At 39.9% G+C, this 17,438-nt stretch overlaps 1 protein-coding gene across 2 annotated transcripts in view; it reads left to right on the top strand.

The window, feature by feature from the left end:
• The window catches only part of tia1 (TIA1 cytotoxic granule-associated RNA binding protein), a 71,170-nt gene extending 54,462 nt beyond the window's left edge, over positions 1-16,708 (top strand). Inside the window, exons 9-13 of one of the 2 annotated variants that reach the window (XM_059963342.1) lie at positions 7,462-7,546; positions 9,234-9,357; positions 10,080-10,231; positions 13,310-13,429; positions 15,210-16,708. In XM_059963342.1, the coding sequence (XP_059819325.1) occupies positions 7,462-7,546; positions 9,234-9,357; positions 10,080-10,231; positions 13,310-13,429; positions 15,210-15,351 (623 nt within the window). In that variant the 3' untranslated portion in view covers positions 15,352-16,708. Of the gene's footprint in view, positions 1-7,461; positions 7,547-9,233; positions 9,358-10,079; positions 10,232-13,309 lie in introns of both variants that reach the window. The other variant, XM_059963336.1, reaches the window with a different exon arrangement.
• The last annotated feature ends 730 nt before the right edge of the window (positions 16,709-17,438 follow it).

Here is a 17,438-nt window from a genome sequence, read left to right as displayed (position 1 = left end):
GAAGCAATACACTGGGTGTTAGGGTGGAGATATCTCTACCAAAGGAGGTGTAAGGCACTCCTTCCCTTCACTAGCCTGCAGGTCACTCTTGGGCAAGGTGCAGCACCTGCTTATCCACCCAATTAGGGTCACATGAAACATGGGAGCAGATGGCGGATGGTCGTATGAGCAGTTGATGTATATCACCAGTCCTGGTCACCAGGCAGACAATCTCTGAAGAATAATTATAATATCTGGGGTCACCCATTTTGTAAAGACACTGCCCAGAAGAAGGCAATGGCAAACGGACTTCTGTAGAAAAATTTGCCTAGAAAAACCATGATTGCTTATGTCATACAGCATGGCACATACGAACAAAAGAGCACAGTGTAATACATGAGATGTGCTGTACGTTACAATAAGAACAAGAAAAAAGAGCAAAAATAGTGAGATAGTGTATGGTTCATGGACCGTTTAGAAATCTGAATGGTGAGCAGAGAAGCTATTCTTAAAATGTTGAGTTTGTGCCTATGGGCTTCTGATAGTAGTAATGAGAGGAGCGCACATCCTGGGTGGTGGAGTTCCTTAATGATGGATGGCACCTTTTTGAGGCATTATTTAAGACAATGCTAAAACTATTTATGTACATTTACATAACATTTACATTTACATATACATAAATGATCTGGATGATGGGGTGGTAAATTGGATTAGTAAGTATGCCGATGATACTAAGGTAGGAGGTGTTGTGGATAATGAGGTGGGTTTTCAAAGCTTGCAGGGAGATTTATGCCGGTTAGAAGAATGGGCTGAACGTTGGCAGATGGAGTTTAATGCTGAGAAGTGTAAGGTTCTACATTTTGGCAGGAATCATCCAAATAGAACATACAGGGTAAATGGTAGGACATTGAGGAATGCAGTGGAACAGAGAGATCTAGGAATAACAGAGCATGGTTCCCTGAAGGTGGAGTCTCACGTAGATAGGGTGGTGAAGAAGGCTTTTGGAACGCTGGCTTTTATAAATCAGAGCATTGAGTACAGAAGTTGGGATGTAATGTTAAAATTGTACAAGGCATTGGTAAGGCCAAATTTGGAATATTGTATACTGTTCTGGTCACCGAATTATAGGAAAGATATCAATAAATTAGAGAGAGTGCAGAGACGATTTACTAGGATGTTACCTGGGTTTCAGCACATAAGTTACAGAGAAAGGTTGAACAAGTTAGGTCTCTATTCATTGGAGCGTAGAAGGTTGAGGGGGGATTTGATTGAGGTATTTAAAATTTTGAGAGGGATAGATAGAGTTGATGTGAACAGGCTGTTTCCATTGAGAGTAGGGGAGATTCAAACGAGAGGACATGATTTGAGAGTTAGGGGGCAGAAGTTTAAGGGAAACACGAGGGGGTATTTCTTTACTCAGAGAGTGATAGCTGTGTGGAATGAGCTTCCTGTAGAAGTAGTAGAGGCCAGTTCAGTTGTGTCATTTAAGGTAAAATTGGATAGGTATATGGACAGGAAAGGAGTGGAGAGTTATAGGCTGAGTGCGGATAGGTGGGACAAGGTGAGATTAAGAGTTTGGCACGGACTAGGAGGGCCGAGATGGCCTGTGTCCATGCTGTGATTGTTATATGGTTATCAGAATGATAAAGGGGAAAGCCTGAAGGCATTGTGTCTTAATGTGCCAAGTAGTCACAGTAAGGAATGTAATTTAACTACAGATCTAGATGTAAATGGATGTGAAATAGTTGTGATTACAGGGATGCGCTGCAGGGTGACTGTGGATGGGAACTGAACAGATGGAAACTTGATATTCAAGCAAGATTGGGTGAGAAAAGGAAGGGAGCTAGAATGGCATGCTAGGTAAAAGAACAGACCGATACAGTAATGAGGAAAAATATTTTCTCTGCAAGTCCTATTGCGGAATCTGTTCTGGTAGAACTAAGGAATTGCAGTTAGGTGATGGTATTTATTAGGAAATTAGAGATGGATGCAATTCTAATTACGGGTAATTTCGTTCAGCATATTAGGAAAACCAAATTAGCAATAATACTGCGGAGGAGGAATTTCTAGAATGCATTCAGTGCAGCTTTTGAATGAACATATTGAGGAAACGGCTAAGAGTGTGGATCATTGTTGACAGACAGGCATACTTTATTGATCCCGAGGGAAATTGGGTTTCGTTACAGCCGCACCAACCAAGAATAGTGAAGAAATATAGCAATATAAAACCATAAATAATTAAATAATAATAAGTTAACCATGCCAAGTGGAAATAAGTCCAGCACCAGCCTATTGGCTCAGGGTATCTGACACTCCAAGGGAGGAGTTGTGAAGTTTGATGGCCACAGGCACAAATGACTTCCTATGACGCTCTGTGTTACATCTCGGTGGAATGAGTCTCTGGCTGAATATACTCCTGTGCCTAACCGGTACATTATGGAATGGATGGGAGTCATTGTCCAAGATGGCATGCAACTTGGACAGCATCCTCTTTTCAGACACCACCGTCAGAGAGTCCAGTTCCACCCCCACATCACTGGCCTTATGAATGGGTTTGTTGATTCTGTTGGTGTCTGCTACCCTCAGCCTGCTGCCCCAGCACACAAAAACAAACATGATAGCACTGGCCACCACAGTCTCGTAGAACATCCTCTGCATCATCCGGCAGATGTTAAAGGACCTCAGTCTCCTCAGGGAATAGAGACAGCTCTGACCCTTCTTGTAGACAGCCTCAGTGTTCTTTGACCAGTCCAGTTTATGGTCCATTCGTATCTCCAGGTATTTGTAAACCTCCACCATGTCCACACTGATCCCTTGGGTGGAAACAGGGGTCACCGGTGCCTTAGCCCTCCTCAGGTCCACCACCAGCTCCTTAGTCATTTTCACATTAAGCTGCAGATGATTCTGCTCGCACCATGTGACAAAGTTTCCCACCATAGCCCTGTACTTAGCCTCATCTCCCTTGCTGATGCATCCAACTATGGCAGAGTCATCAGAAAACTTCTGAAGATGGCAGTACTCTTTGTTGTAGTTGAAGTCTGAGGTGTAGATGGTGAAGAGAAAGGGAGACAGGACAGTCCCCTGTGGAGCACCAGTGCTGCTGACCACTCTGTCTGACACACAGTGTTGCAAGCGCACGTACTGTGGTCTGCCAGTCAGGTAATCAATAATCCATGACACCAGGGAAGCATCCACCTGCATCACTGTCACCTTCTCACCCAGCAGAGCAGGGTGGATGGCGTTGAATGCACTGGAGAAGTCAAAAAACATGACCCTCACAGTGCTCAGGTGGGCAGAGACACGGTTCAGCTGGTAGACGATGGCATCTTCAACTCCTAGTCGGGGCTGATAGGCGAACTGGAGGGGGTCTAAGTGTGACCTAACCTTAGGCCACAGCTGCTCTAGAACAAGTCTTTCCAGGGTCTTCATGATGTGGGAGTGTTACACACCATTTACACTGGTGTATAATGAAAAATATTAATAAATAATCTTGTTTTGTGGGATCCCTTGAGGGAAGAGCCACTGTTAACGTGAAATCCTTTATGAAGTTAGAGAGTGAGAGCTGATTTTCAGACTAGGGTCCTGAATTTAAATGAAGTAAGCTATAGAGGGGTATGAGCTGGCTGTGGTAGATTGGGGAATGTTACTTGACAGGTTGTCAGTGGATAAGCAGTGGCAATCATTTAAATGGTACCTAGATTATGTAATGGTTATTCATTCCTGTGTGGTGCAGCAGTAAAGGTGGTTCAACCATGGATTTCAAAAGCAATTGGAGATGGTGTTAGATCAAGGCCAGAAAAACCTGAGGCTGGAAACAGTTTAGAGCTCTGCACAGAAGGACAAAGGGATTAACTGGAAGGAGAAAATAATGAGAACATAAAAGCTTTAATATTATGTGAAGAATTAAAGATTAGTGAAGGCAAATCCAGATAGGCCTCTTGCCCACACTGCTCCAGAACATGTGGATCCCAGGTTGGCCTCTGCAGCCACCTGATGACCCACTAATACACTATGTCTTAGAACTTCATACTCAACTTGAGTGATTACTCTAGGCGTCTTTAGTCAGAAGTTGGAATTAATCATTGGGAACAAAGAAATGGGAGACCAATTAAAGCAAAATAAAATCTGTATTACAGAAGGTATTAAAGATAGCCTGTAGCTCAATGTTTCAGGTGGTGAGCCAGGAAATAGATATGTTGGTCATTTGCCAATATGCTTTGGATTCTGGAACAGTTGCAATAGGTTGGAGAGTAGTTAATGTAACCTAATATATAAAAAGGAAGTAGAAGGAAAACTTAAGTTGTAGACTAATGAGTCTGACATCTGTGATCCACAAACACATTGCTCCTTTGGTTTTGACAAAGATAAACTCTTTCACTAACCACTCTCTTGCTTTTTAATATACTTACAGAGTGACATAGCATTCTCTTATTTGTCGAGAAATTATTTTTATTGATGTGTATCTGTGGAAATTTATTGTATGTGTTTTTCCTAACATTTATTATCATTAAAAATCCTCCATTTATCCCCCCCACTTCATTCCAGGTATGTATTAATTACACTATCGGTTGTAAAATTTGAAGCAGGTGGTACATAGTTTCTATTTAACAGTTGAAGCTATCAAGCTGTTGTTGTCAATCACTATTTATCAGTGATTATCTTAAGTATCTATGTCAGTTTGTATCCTGATGACTGATCGGTACTTTTTGGAGATGAGTAGGTAAGGCTGGAAAATAAAATGGCCAGTGTGATAATCACACATTTTGATATTTGATGTGTTTTCTACACTAGATTAAAACAGTCTCACTTCAGCAGCATACTATTGAATAAAATTAAGAGCAACCACCTAGTGAAATTCTGCTTCTCTTCACACAAGACCATAAGAGAAAGGGGCTGAATTAGGCAATTTGGTTCATTGAGTTTGCTCTACCACTTTATCATGGCTAGTCCATTTCTCTCTCAACCCCATTCTCCTGACTCCTCCCCATAACCTTTTACATGCTGATTAATCAAGAACCTCTCAACTTCCGCCTTAAATACAGTCAATGACGTGGTCTCCACAGTTGCCTGTGGCAACAAATTACAGACTCACCACCCTCTGGCTAAATAAGTTGCTCCACATCTCTGTTCTAAATGGACAGCCCTTTCAGCATTCAGTAGGTTTCAACGAGATCCCACCCCCACGCCTTCATTCCTCTAAATCCTGGTGAGTACAGGCCCAGAGCCATAAAACATTCCTCATATGATAACCCTTCATTCCTGGAATCATTCTAGTGAACTTTCTCTGATCTCTCTCCATTGTCAGTACATCCATTCTTGGATAAGGGGCCCAAAACAGCTCTCAATTCTCTTAGTGAGGCCTCACCATTGCTACATTTACCACGAGTTGTTATAGGGTACCATCAGTACACTACTGAAATGGGCTTTCTGGCTTACCAAGTCCATGCTGGCTTTTCCCCTGTCTATATTAATTCTATTTGCCTGCATTACTATATCCTTTTCTGATTTGCTTATATAGCATCTGTCTAAATGCCTCTGAACGTAGTGATTGTACACCCTATCCTCGTTATATGCGGGGATACGTTCCTCACAGTCAGCGTATAGTATGAAAACACACAATGTGAATAATTATTTAAATAGGGATGCATTCCAGAGGGCTTCCTAAATATGCTTTATCTGTAATTCACGTTTTCATACCAATATGACACAAAAGCAGTACCACAAGGCGACATTCGTATTATATTTCTTCAATTTAAGGTAATATTCAACGTAATAAATCATAGAAAGTTAACATACTAGGGTGTACAGTACTCACCAACAGTGGCAGGTGTGTTCGCTCCAGGAGATGAGTGGTTGTTGTGGTGTCGAGAAGCTTTACATAGATGAGGTGGATGGTTGTGGGTCATCGGGATCATCAAGCACAGCAAGGGGTGAAGGAAGACTCTCAGAACTCCCAGCAGCAGGAGATGACACCAGTTTGAAGAAAGTGGTGAGGGTTGTTTGCTTGGCAGCATTTTGTTTATCAGCATAAATTTGTGTAGGGAAGAAGGGTTGACTTCAGGGAACAACTGAAATGCTGACTCCATTTTAAACTTGGGTCCATGTCCACCACCATTTGCACCAAGTGTACTGAATTCCACCATTCCCATTGTTGGTAAACTCCTGGGATCTTCAAAATCGTGCTTTGCTTGCAGCATCTGAGAGAGAGTTTGCTGTAAAAAAAAATACGCCTTGAATGTAGATCTCATCTTGGTTGAGTGGTTGAATCAGCGATGTTGTGTTAGGCAGCAAGAAATGCACTGTTTTAAGATGAATGCTGCCCAAATGTTTGGCATGGGCTGGCGCATTGTCAAGCAACAAAAGAACATTAAAGGCAAGATTCTGTTCCCGGCAGTAGCGTCCCAGAACTGTGTTACCTTCACCTAATGCTGCCCTGTTTATAATTTCCAACTCTTTTTCATGTGTTAAAGCGGTTCTCTGTCACTTGGCTGGTGGCCCAGGAATTGACATCGGACGCTTAAGATGCATAGTTAAATATTTCAAGCAGAAAATTACTGCACCATAGATAAAAACTCGAGAAAGTTTAAGAGCGCAAGATCGCACATCCACACCTTGCCAAAACCAAAGCAAGACTGGTGCGAGTGAGACTGTGAGGCGCGCGCACCTAACTTGTATTGGCGGAAAAGTGGTGCTTCTCATCCCAACAGTGAGACGGTGAGGCATGCACACGTGACTTGTGACGTAACTGAGTTTTGGACGCATATAAGGAGACGTTGGTAGAAATAGGTTCCTCGCATAACTGTGAATCTGCATTTTCTGAAGATGCATATAACAAGGATAGGGTGTATCTGATTCCACCACCATCTTCTATCAAGCACTCTTTGCATATATAAACCCTCTCATCTCAATTTAGTACCCTTTTGTTTTTAGTAATCTGCCATTTGAAAAGTATTTTGTCTTTCTAACTTATCTGTGCCTCTCATAATCAATTATTTGAGATAGTTATTAGTTCATAATCCATCTTTAGGGAGTTTATTAATTCCAAAAAAAATAATGGCACCACTTTAATACTGATCTGTCCCAGATTATTAGCATGTCCCTCCATGAGCTTCTCCTTGGTGAATACAGATAAGTATTCATTTAGGACATTGCCCACAATCCATGGCTCTACACACACACGTTGCTTATTTAATACCTCTTACCGTGACTACTCTCTTGCTTCTCATAGAATGGCTTGGGGTTCTCTTTAATCTTACCTGCAAAAGATATTTCATAGTCTCCTTTGCCCTTCTAATTTCCTAAGCCCTCTTCCTCAAGGCGCACACATCTGGTTTTGTTTACTGATTAAACTTTAAATAGCCTTTATTTATAGATATAGATAAATAGAGATACATCTATTTCCAGTGTATAATATCCAATAAGTCCTTAAGCTGTTGAAGAAATCTGTTAACCTTACTTTCAAAATATCTTTTTCTTATTTAGAGCAACTCATGCGCCAGACATTTTCACCCTTTGGACAAATCATGGAAATTAGGGTGTTTCCTGAGAAAGGATATTCATTTGTACGGTATGTTCAGTCCTTGAATAATCAGCATTAAAAAACAAAGTACTGAAAATATTCATTACATCAGATAGCATCTTTGAGAGAACAAATTTTGAATATCTGTAAAGTGAGAAATTTAGAATGTTTAATTTACAATCTTCAGTCTAGTTCATCAATATGGCAAAGAGAACTGATGCTGCAGCATTGGCTGTTCAAGGCGTACATCTGTATGCAATGTCATATTTTGCTTAGAATCAGTTTTGAATTAAAAAAAAATTATTTTCTGTCCAGATCTTTTTCTTGAAAATATTGATGCAACTACAGTATTGATCCTAAACTGTTAAACATTGTAAATCCCATATATATATATAAGCTATTTCTAAGTCTCATTACAAATTGAAGCAGTTTAGACTTAGTTGATGATAAATGTAACAGCCTCCTGGTAATTCACTGTGCTAGTTTGAAATCAATATTTTGATGCTGCCAATGGCTTTCAAGGTTTTAGCAAATTAATGCCCACATTTTGTAGAAAGCAGGCTGTACAGCCCATGATGTTGTGCCAACCTTTTAATCTACACTAAGATCGATCTAACCATTCCCTCTTACGTTGCTCTCCATTTTTCTTTCATCCATGTGCCTATTTAAGAATCCCTTAAATGTCTCATGCATCTGCCTTTACCACCACCCCTGGCAACATGTTTGATGTACCTTACACTCTATGTGAAGCCATTTCCTTCCTGGGAAAATGTCTCTGGCTGTTCACTGGCTAAGCAACTTATCTATCAAGTCACATTTCATCCTCCTTTGCTCCAAAGAGAAAAGTCCTAGCTCACTCAACCGATCCTCATAAGATGTGCTCTCAAATCCAGGCAGAATCCTGGTAGATCTCTAAAGCTTCCACATTCTTCCTGAAACAAACTGACCAGAACTGAACACAGTATTCCAAATGTGATCTAACCGGCATTTTATAGAGCTACAACATTACCTTGTGACTTTTGAACTCAGTCCCCTGACTAATGAAGGTCAATGTACCATATGTCTTAATCACCCTGTTGATTTATGCGGGAACCAACCTATGGATCTGTTCCTCCATCCTGCTGAGAATCCTGCCATTAACCTTGTATCCTGCAAGTTTGACCGTCCAAAGTGAAACTCCATCTCCCACTTCTCAGCCCAGCTTTACATCCTATCAATGTCGTGTTGTAACCTATGAAAACCATTCACAACATTGCCAATCTTTGCAAACTTAATAATCCACCCTTCCACTTCCTCATTAAAGTAATTTTATGGTGTTAGCAGGCTCCAAAGTAAATTTAGATGCATTTAATAATTTGAAAATGTTGACTGTGTGAATTTACGAAATGGGGGTGGAGGGGTGATGTTTTTACTGCTGCTGTGAAGGGGTGTGTTTTGGGGCTTCATTGTTCTATTATTCATTCTATGGGGTATCTTGTTTCGCAGATGCCTGTGAAGAATACGAATTTCATAATGTATACTGAATACATTCTGATATTAAAGGAACCTATATCTAAAAAGAAGTCTACTGCCCTTTTAGGATTAAATTGTTACACAGATGAAATGAGTGGGAGTTTTATAATCTGTTCCAAAGACCGATTCTTTTCGGTATCGAACAGAGTAAACCATGCATTATAATATCTGCAGCATGGACAATTTAAAGTCAGTGTATTGACTTTGTATTGTTTTGTTTAAGTTTTTCATCACATGAAAGTGCTGCGCATGCTATTGTCTCAGTCAATGGAACTACCATAGAAGGACACATTGTCAAATGTTACTGGGGAAAGGAAACACCTGATGGAATGGGACAATTCCAACAAGTGAGTTAAAATTTTGTCTTGATTATTCTTTAAAGCAGATTTAATATCTGACAAATTGATAGTTTCAAAAAAGTAACTTCTGATTTCTGTTTAAATATATTTCTAATTTGGGTGACAATAATTGACCAAGTTCAATACTCTGTTTTCATTAAATGTGATATCTCCATTAAATTGTCATTGTTTTAACCAGCAGGACTGGTTTATGTTTTTAAGTTAAAAAGAGATTCTGACTGAGGCAACAGTTCACTGCTCAATTGCTTGAGCTTTGAGCTATTAACAACTGGCCTGGTTTTCAGCTAGGCAGGTTAAAAATATCCAGAAAGTGTTGAAAACAGAACAAAAGCAGAAGTAAGGGAAGGAAGGCAATGGGATTGCTCTGTCTTTATAGAGTATGATAGTAAAACTGTACATTATCACTGTAATAAGTGTATTCTTTTCATAGTCATGAAGTACAGCATCTTGTGAGATTCTAAAGTTTGGGTTTGTTGTGACAAGTTGTGATGGGATTCGGTCAGAACTGACTTGAACAGGAGTATTGTTCAGTAAACTGTTTAATATCGGGTGGGGGAATTAAAAATTGTTCATGTGTACTATTAAGCAAAAGCTGCCAATATTGTGAAACCAAATGTATATTCCAAGAATTTTATTATAAAAATTCTGTAAAGTTTTTGAAAAGTATTCTTGCTCTATTTCTCAACCCCTCCTTTTGTTTGTTTTTTAAGCAAAACCAAATGGGCTACCCTCAACCTTGGAGCCAGTTTGGCCAGTGGTATGGAAATACTCAACAATTTGGGCAGTATATGCCTAATGGCTGGCAAATGCCACCATATGGAGTTTATGGACAAGCTTGGAATCAACAAGGATTCAGAATGGAGTAAGAGAATTTTTTTCCTTCTGTATTGATAGTAATTATGTGCTAGACAACAATATTTTACTGATTCGGAGTTGTACAGCAGGCCCTTTGGGTCCAACTTATCAATGCTGACCAAGATACTACCATTTGTCGCTTTTTGGTTCATATAACTCTGAGCCTTCCTTTGCCATGCCATTTTTATGTCTAAATGTCTCTTAAATGCTATAATTGTGCTTGTCTCCGCTCTTTAATCTAGCAATTCGTTCCATATAAACTAAAGGATTCATAGGAATTGGCTCAATGTTGAATTTTCTGGAGCACCTGTTTTGCACATGACAGAATGATATCTGTATGAGTACCTATCTTCGGAGAGTGCTTTGCATTTATCAATGGTAGCCTTTAGAAAACAGGCTACTGAGTAAATAAATTAAAATCTCTATTTGTCTTCAGAACTATGGACAGAACATAGTATTTTCATTGCATTCTTCATGAATGGGTTAATTGGAGGCTGCATGGGACTTTCACCTGTTCACAATTTAGATGAGTGACCTGGGTGTAAAAAGAATGTAGTCGGCCCTCCTTATCCGCGGGGGATTGGTTCCAGGAGCCCCCCCGCAGATACCAAAAATCGCAGATGCTCAAGTCCCTTATTTAACCTGGCTCAGTGCGGTGGTCTTTGGGACCCAGCGGAACCCCGGACTTTATTTAACCTGTCTCAGTGCAGTGGTCTTTAGGTCTGAATCCGCAATGAAAATAATCACGTTCGCAATTGACAATAAGGTGGAAGTAATAAAGCGATCGGAAAGAGGTGAAACACCATCGGTCTTTAGAAAAGCGTTAGGCTACAGTCAGTCAACGATTGGAACAATTTTAATGGAGCATGTATCTGTTCGGACTTCAAATTTGTCTTAAAGACGGACTCAGGAACAGAACTCATTCATAACCAGCGGACTGCCTGTACTTTTAAATAATCTCTAGATTACTTATAATCTAGCAATACAGTGTAAATGCTATGTAAATAGTTGTTATACTGTATTGTTTAGGGAATAATGACAAGAAAAAATAGGCTGTACATGCTCAAACAACAAGTGCTGGAGAGAGAACTTCCAGGTTTTCCTGAACCGCGATTGGTTGAATCTGTGCATGCGAAATCCGCAGATAAGGAGGGCCGACTGTAATATCCACGTTTTCTACTGACAAGAAGTCCTACAGGAGAAACACTTGAGAGAAGTGATAGTATGGAAAGAGATAGGCTAACTGACTGGACAGGAAGATGATGGGAAGAATTTTTAAAAAAGCAGAAATTTGAACCAGGTACTAGGTAGACTAGGTAGAATAACAGTTCAGTGTAGACCAGATGGGCCAAAGGGCCTGTCTTTTGCTGTAATGTTTCATGACTTCATGTAGGAAACTGTTCTTATAGCAGGAACCGGATATACTTAAAAGTAGGTGTGAGGGTACAGCAATCAATTGGAAAGGTGAATGGTTTGACATTTATTGCAAGGAGGTTAGACTACAGCAGTAATTGCTGAGATTATACTGGATTATAGTGAGACCTCATTTCAGCCACTAATTGTGTATTAGATAAATAAGGAAAGAAAGATATATTTTTCAAAGAGACCCACTGTACCCCAGAGTTGTACAGTGACGGATCTTTCCCCTCCAGTACTGTACCCCAGTGTTATACAGTGACAGGCCCATACCCACCGTTACTACACCCCAGTGTTTTATAATGATGGTTCCTTCCCTAATAGTACTATACCCTGGTGTTATAAAGTGATGAGTCCTTCTCCACCTGTACTGTACCCTAGTGTTGTGCTGTGACAGATGTGTCCAAACAGTGAGGGCAGTTTTACAAGATTTTTAGGTATGAGACCCACTGAGGAGGCTGGGTCTGTACTTGCCAGAGAAGTGAGACATTATTTCATCGAGGGCAAAAGAATTGGAAATGGATTGACCAGTAATTGATGGGAAGCCGTTTCCTCAGCTCCAAGGTCAGAGAACGTGGCATTTGAATAAGGGTCATGCATTTGGGATTTAAGGAGAAAAAACTTCTGTGCAGAGTTTTATAAAAAGATCGGAGAGGGGAAAATTGTAGGAAATAATTGCATCTGAGGCACAGGATCATTATGATCATATTAAATGGAGCAATTACAGATACTATGATTTCACCTTTATGGCCAGATCAGCCATAATGTTATTGAATAATGGAGCAGGTGCAATGGGGCCAGGTGGTCTACTCCTGCTATTTCTTATGCTCTTATGTTCACCTGAATTTTTTTTTAAATTCCTTTCTCCCAAATACACTCGTAAATTTTGCAATACGTAGATACAAATCTCTCCTAGTGCTGTTTCAGTGGTTCGAGTGTGATCATTATTTGAAACAGACTTTGGACTTTACATTTGTCCTGAAACAACATTGTAATGATGCTGTACCAAATAATTTGGTACATCATCTGTTAGAATTATAAACACGAGATTTGGCAGATGCTGGGAATCGTGGACATCACACCCAAAATACTGGAGGAAATCAGCAGGTCAGGCAGCATTTATGGAAAGGAATGAACAGTCGATCTTTCAGTCCAAGACCTTCACTGGACTGGAAAGGAAGAGGGGGGGGGGGGAGCCAGAATAAGTGGAGGAAGAGTGCTGGCTCGGTGAGACTAAGTGAAGGAGGGGGATAAAGTAATAAGCTGGGAGCCAATGGGTGGTTGAGGTAAAGGGCTGAAGAAGTCTAATAGGATAGTGGACCACAGGGTAAAGGAAGGGAAGGGGGCACCAGAGGGAGGTGATGGGCAGGTGAGAGTAAGAAAAGGGGTAAGAGGGGAATCGGAATAAGGAATGGAAAAGAAGAAAAGGGGGAGAGGCTAGAAATTATTGGAAGTTATAGAAATCGATGTTCATACCATCGGGTTGTAGAATACCCAGATGGAATTTGACATGTTGCTCTTCTGTCCTGAGTATCATTCATTCTGTAATTATTTTGAGAGCATTGAAGTTTGGAAAATGTGTGTTCCTGTTTTGATTCTATTGAATGTGTAAAACAAGTCATTTACTGTTGGCTCACTCCAGTGTTTTGTTTCCTCCTTTCTCTTGCAGTCAGACACCATCCACTGCCGCCTGGATGGGTGCCAACTACGGAGTTCAGCCTCCACAAGGTCAAAGTCCCAGTGTGATAACCAACCAAGCAGGATTTGGCATGGCAGGCTACCAAACCCAGTGAGCAGAAAGGACTCTCTCTTCCTACCTAAAGCCAGTGGTTTCCTGCCACAGCGGACACGTCGAGCCTTTGTTTACTTAAAAGATTTTTTTTCAAAGCCAGATCAATGAAAGATGTCAACTGCATTGTATTTATTTTAAAAGGAAAGCAATTCATTTTTAGAAATCATGGAAATCTGTCTCATCCAAGCTTCTGACTAAGGGTGCTGGATGTCTGCCAATTTTTGTGTCCAGTTTTCTTTGAGATGTTTCAAACAAAAGTTACAATCTATTTCCTATGGCCATTGGAGAGTATAAATAAAAGCAGGGATTTCTAAGTGATTCTGCCACTTTTATAAAATGAGGCGGACATATTGCACAATATTAGATGCTGTGTTTCTATACAGACACTGGGCAGTTTAGTTTTGCATTCCACAAATTTGATTTGAAACTGTAAAATTAAAAACCTGTGTTTTCCACATTTCTATTGTACAAGGCCATACTTTGTAAAATTAGGTTGTTCAAAGATACTATGATCCTTCAGAACGTGAAAAATTGTAGAGTCCCTTGAGCTCTCAGCATGTACACAGCATAGTTTAAAGCAATGACATTCTCTAGTAAAATGTTTATTTCTGTGTTCCTTTGTTATTTTGAAATAGTATTTTAATCATTTGATTAAAGAAACCAAGTTAAAAACTTAGTGATGTCATAGTGAAAGCACTTCTGTGTGTTGGCTAGGATTTGGGCTGTTCTCCCAGTAGTACCCAAGGCATCTGTCTCCTGGGAGCATAGTTTCTTGACCTTAGCAGTGCACAGAACAGTGGTGATACACTTGGCACTGCAAAGACTGTCCTCAGGAGCTGGTTAAAGCTGACATGGCCAGAGGTGAAGATGAAGCATAACTATTACTAGAAGGCATTTTAGGGAATCAGCCTGCTTCCAAAATTTGAATTTGAGTTTCCATTTTAAAATTAATACACATTTTCATTGTTTTTATTAATGATGGCCACTGGCACAATAACACTTGCATCGTTTCTGCCAAATTGTGTTTGACTGAAGGTGGTGGGTGCACGGGGAACCAGGACAAGGAAAGTCCCGACGCACTCAGATCTGTGGCTGTTATTTGTTTTTTCTTTCCAGAATATGCAATTTGCATGTAAAGATGATTAAAATATTCACAAACTCCACCGTTAACACATGGCAGTTTTACTTCTGTTTTTTTTGTGTGTGTTTTTGATGATTGATGATTTCAAGAGGCTGATGGTAGGAATCATTTCACTGTTGTGGTTGACAGTTGATATGTTGGCTTGTTGACGCAGCAGTGTCATAAGGCTACATTTTATTATAGGAGGTTGTGCATCTCCACCCAACAGATAAAGCCTGTGCACATGAATGGAAATTGGGAGAGGGGTGGGATGGGTGGGAAGGAGTGGTAGGTAAAAATTTAAATACACTTAGTGACATGCCAGTATGGCAGCTGCACCACTGGCTTCTTAACCAGGTAGTTGTGGGCTCTGTTACATGGGCAATTCTACGCAAACCATGCAACAAATTCATCTGCCACAGTTGATATGTTTTGTCTGTTCTTGGCTAAGTCACTATTTGGAGCACCTCAAACAAAAAAAGATAGTTTTTAATTAAAAAATTTGACGTGTCTCTTCAGAGGGTGTTCAGAATGTAGTATATACTAGTGTAAATGATCAGCTATGCTCGCAATATTGGCTGCATATGCATAAGAGGTACTGTAAATGTATTTTATTGCATATCAGTTGTACATTGGTTTTAAAATGCTCTTTCCTAGGTTTGCGGGGGGAAATTTGTGTTTTTCACCTATTGTCTCCCAGACAGCACCATGTCTCGGAGAGCCTTCCAGTTGTACTTTCTGCAGTCACAAAACTGAGAAGACTGCCAACGTCACAAGCTTTTCTTCAATATCGTCTTAATGTGATTGTAATGTTTGCCTGGACTTCTGGATTGAGTTGGGCTGTGTCAATTCTACTGACTTCAACATTTTAATTGATTAAACTTGAGACAACTGACTTGTTGTCAAATCAGTTCATACACATCTGACTGGTGTACCTGCAGGATCTGGTTTCTGATCCTCTTGTGTAGAATACTTGCAGTTGCAGCATTGAATCAAATGTGAAACTGTTCTCTCTTTAAAATATGTTCACAAGACAACTTGTCTGTATGTTGGACAAGAGAGTATCCGGGCTGTCAGTGATGTGCCCCAAAATGAAATGTTTGCAAATCTTTTTGCTAGAATAACTATATGCACATTTAAATTGGTTACTTATTTTTAACCTGTTGGATTGTTTCTTGTAATATTGTATTTTACCTACCAAAATGCAAAGTTGGTTGGCACAGCCCTGGGAGTTCATGCAAATTGTTCTTGGAGTGGTGTATTGCACTGCAGATTAACCATACAGAACTGCTGGATCATTTTATTTTTTAAAAGTCCCAAACTAGAAAGGGCTGGAAACTGTATCCCTTTTTTGTTAACATTACAAGGACTGGCACTTGAAAAATATGATGTCAAATTCTGTTAATATTATGCTTTCATTTGGTTAAAATTTTTGATGTGTAACTTTGACTTTTATGCCTTCTCCTGTATTAAAGTTCAATGGATGTTGAAGCTGTTGAAACAAATGGAACAGAGGTCTTTCCAGGTTATAGTATTTGTTTCAGTTTCATGTATTTGTTTGGGTCCCTTCCTCTCCCCATTCTACCCTCCAAGTTTCTCCCCACTTGCATATGCCCCACCTGCCAAGTTCAAGTACTGGACAGTGGTACATGCCACCATCTACCTTAAAGCTTAATATTCTTCATAAGCTTGGAACTAAGTTTGTAATATGCAGGTTGGGACATCTTTTGTCTGCACCTTGCAGATTCAGCACTGTAGTCTCGGAAGGGAGTGGTGGAATGGGGATTTCAGTATATGTGTATCCAGCAGCTTCCCTCGTCGTCATTGGAATGGGTGGTAGACTAACCTGTAGTTACAGGAACTGCAGAATGAGCAATGAGCAACAGTTGGGTAAGCGGGTTTTCAGGTCGAGAAGTTGTGAGAATAAATGCAGGCTAAACAGGCCATAAGGGGATAAAGTCTCTACTTTCTGTTTAAACTGCATCTTCATTAAAATAAAACTTCACCTCAGGGGATATCTATTCCAGGCAAAAATCACATGAACTTGGTTTGTGAAGGACCAATTGACTTGCATTCGGGTTTGTTAACTGCACGACCTTGTTGGTATTAAAACTGTAGCAGTTATTAACGGTCAATAAATAAAACGGTCATTGGGCCATCGTACTGAACTCCTTTATTTAATCGCAATAGGTATTTGTTTAGTCATTTCTATGTTTAGTAATCCAAATGTACTTGATTGTGACTAAAGTAGTCACGGCTGAGAATTGCATTAATATCAAGTTGCCAATTTATGATCGGTCATTTGTGTCGATATTCTATTTCATGACTTCACACTTGTTTCAGATATTGTTACAGCAACAATTCTATTGTGGTTACCCCATGAGTTTGCTTTCAGTTACATTAATGTATCTTTAACAGAAAGAATATCCTTATTTCATGAACGACACACAAAATGCTGGAGAAATCATGATCTATGGAAAGAAATAGCTGTCATTTTGGGTTGCAACTTTTTTACTAGACTCATGATGAGATCTTAATCCTTTCCGTAGATGTTGCCTGACCTGTTGAGTTCTTCCAATACTATGGGTCTCCAACGTATGTGGAATCTCTTGTGTTTATCATTTCGTTAACATGCTACTTAAACCACTGGAATTTCAATTCACAGTATTTTCGTGCCACAGTGTTCAATCAGTATCAATATTTCAAGGATAGGTATCTGGATGACATTAAATTATAATACAAACTCATTCCCATTTGCACAGATTTTTGCCTTCATGGACACAGATGGCTGAGGAGGCCACGTTATTAGGTATATTTGAAGTGGAGTTTGATAGGTTCTTAATTAGCATTAGTATCAAAGTTTAAGGGGGGGAAGGCAGAATGAAG

This window comes from Hypanus sabinus, chromosome 1 (assembly GCF_030144855.1).
Source record: "Hypanus sabinus isolate sHypSab1 chromosome 1, sHypSab1.hap1, whole genome shotgun sequence".
NCBI lineage: Eukaryota > Metazoa > Chordata > Chondrichthyes > Myliobatiformes > Dasyatidae > Hypanus > Hypanus sabinus.
The sequence above is the reverse complement of the archived record's forward strand: the minus strand, read 5'-3'. Positions and strand labels throughout refer to the sequence as shown.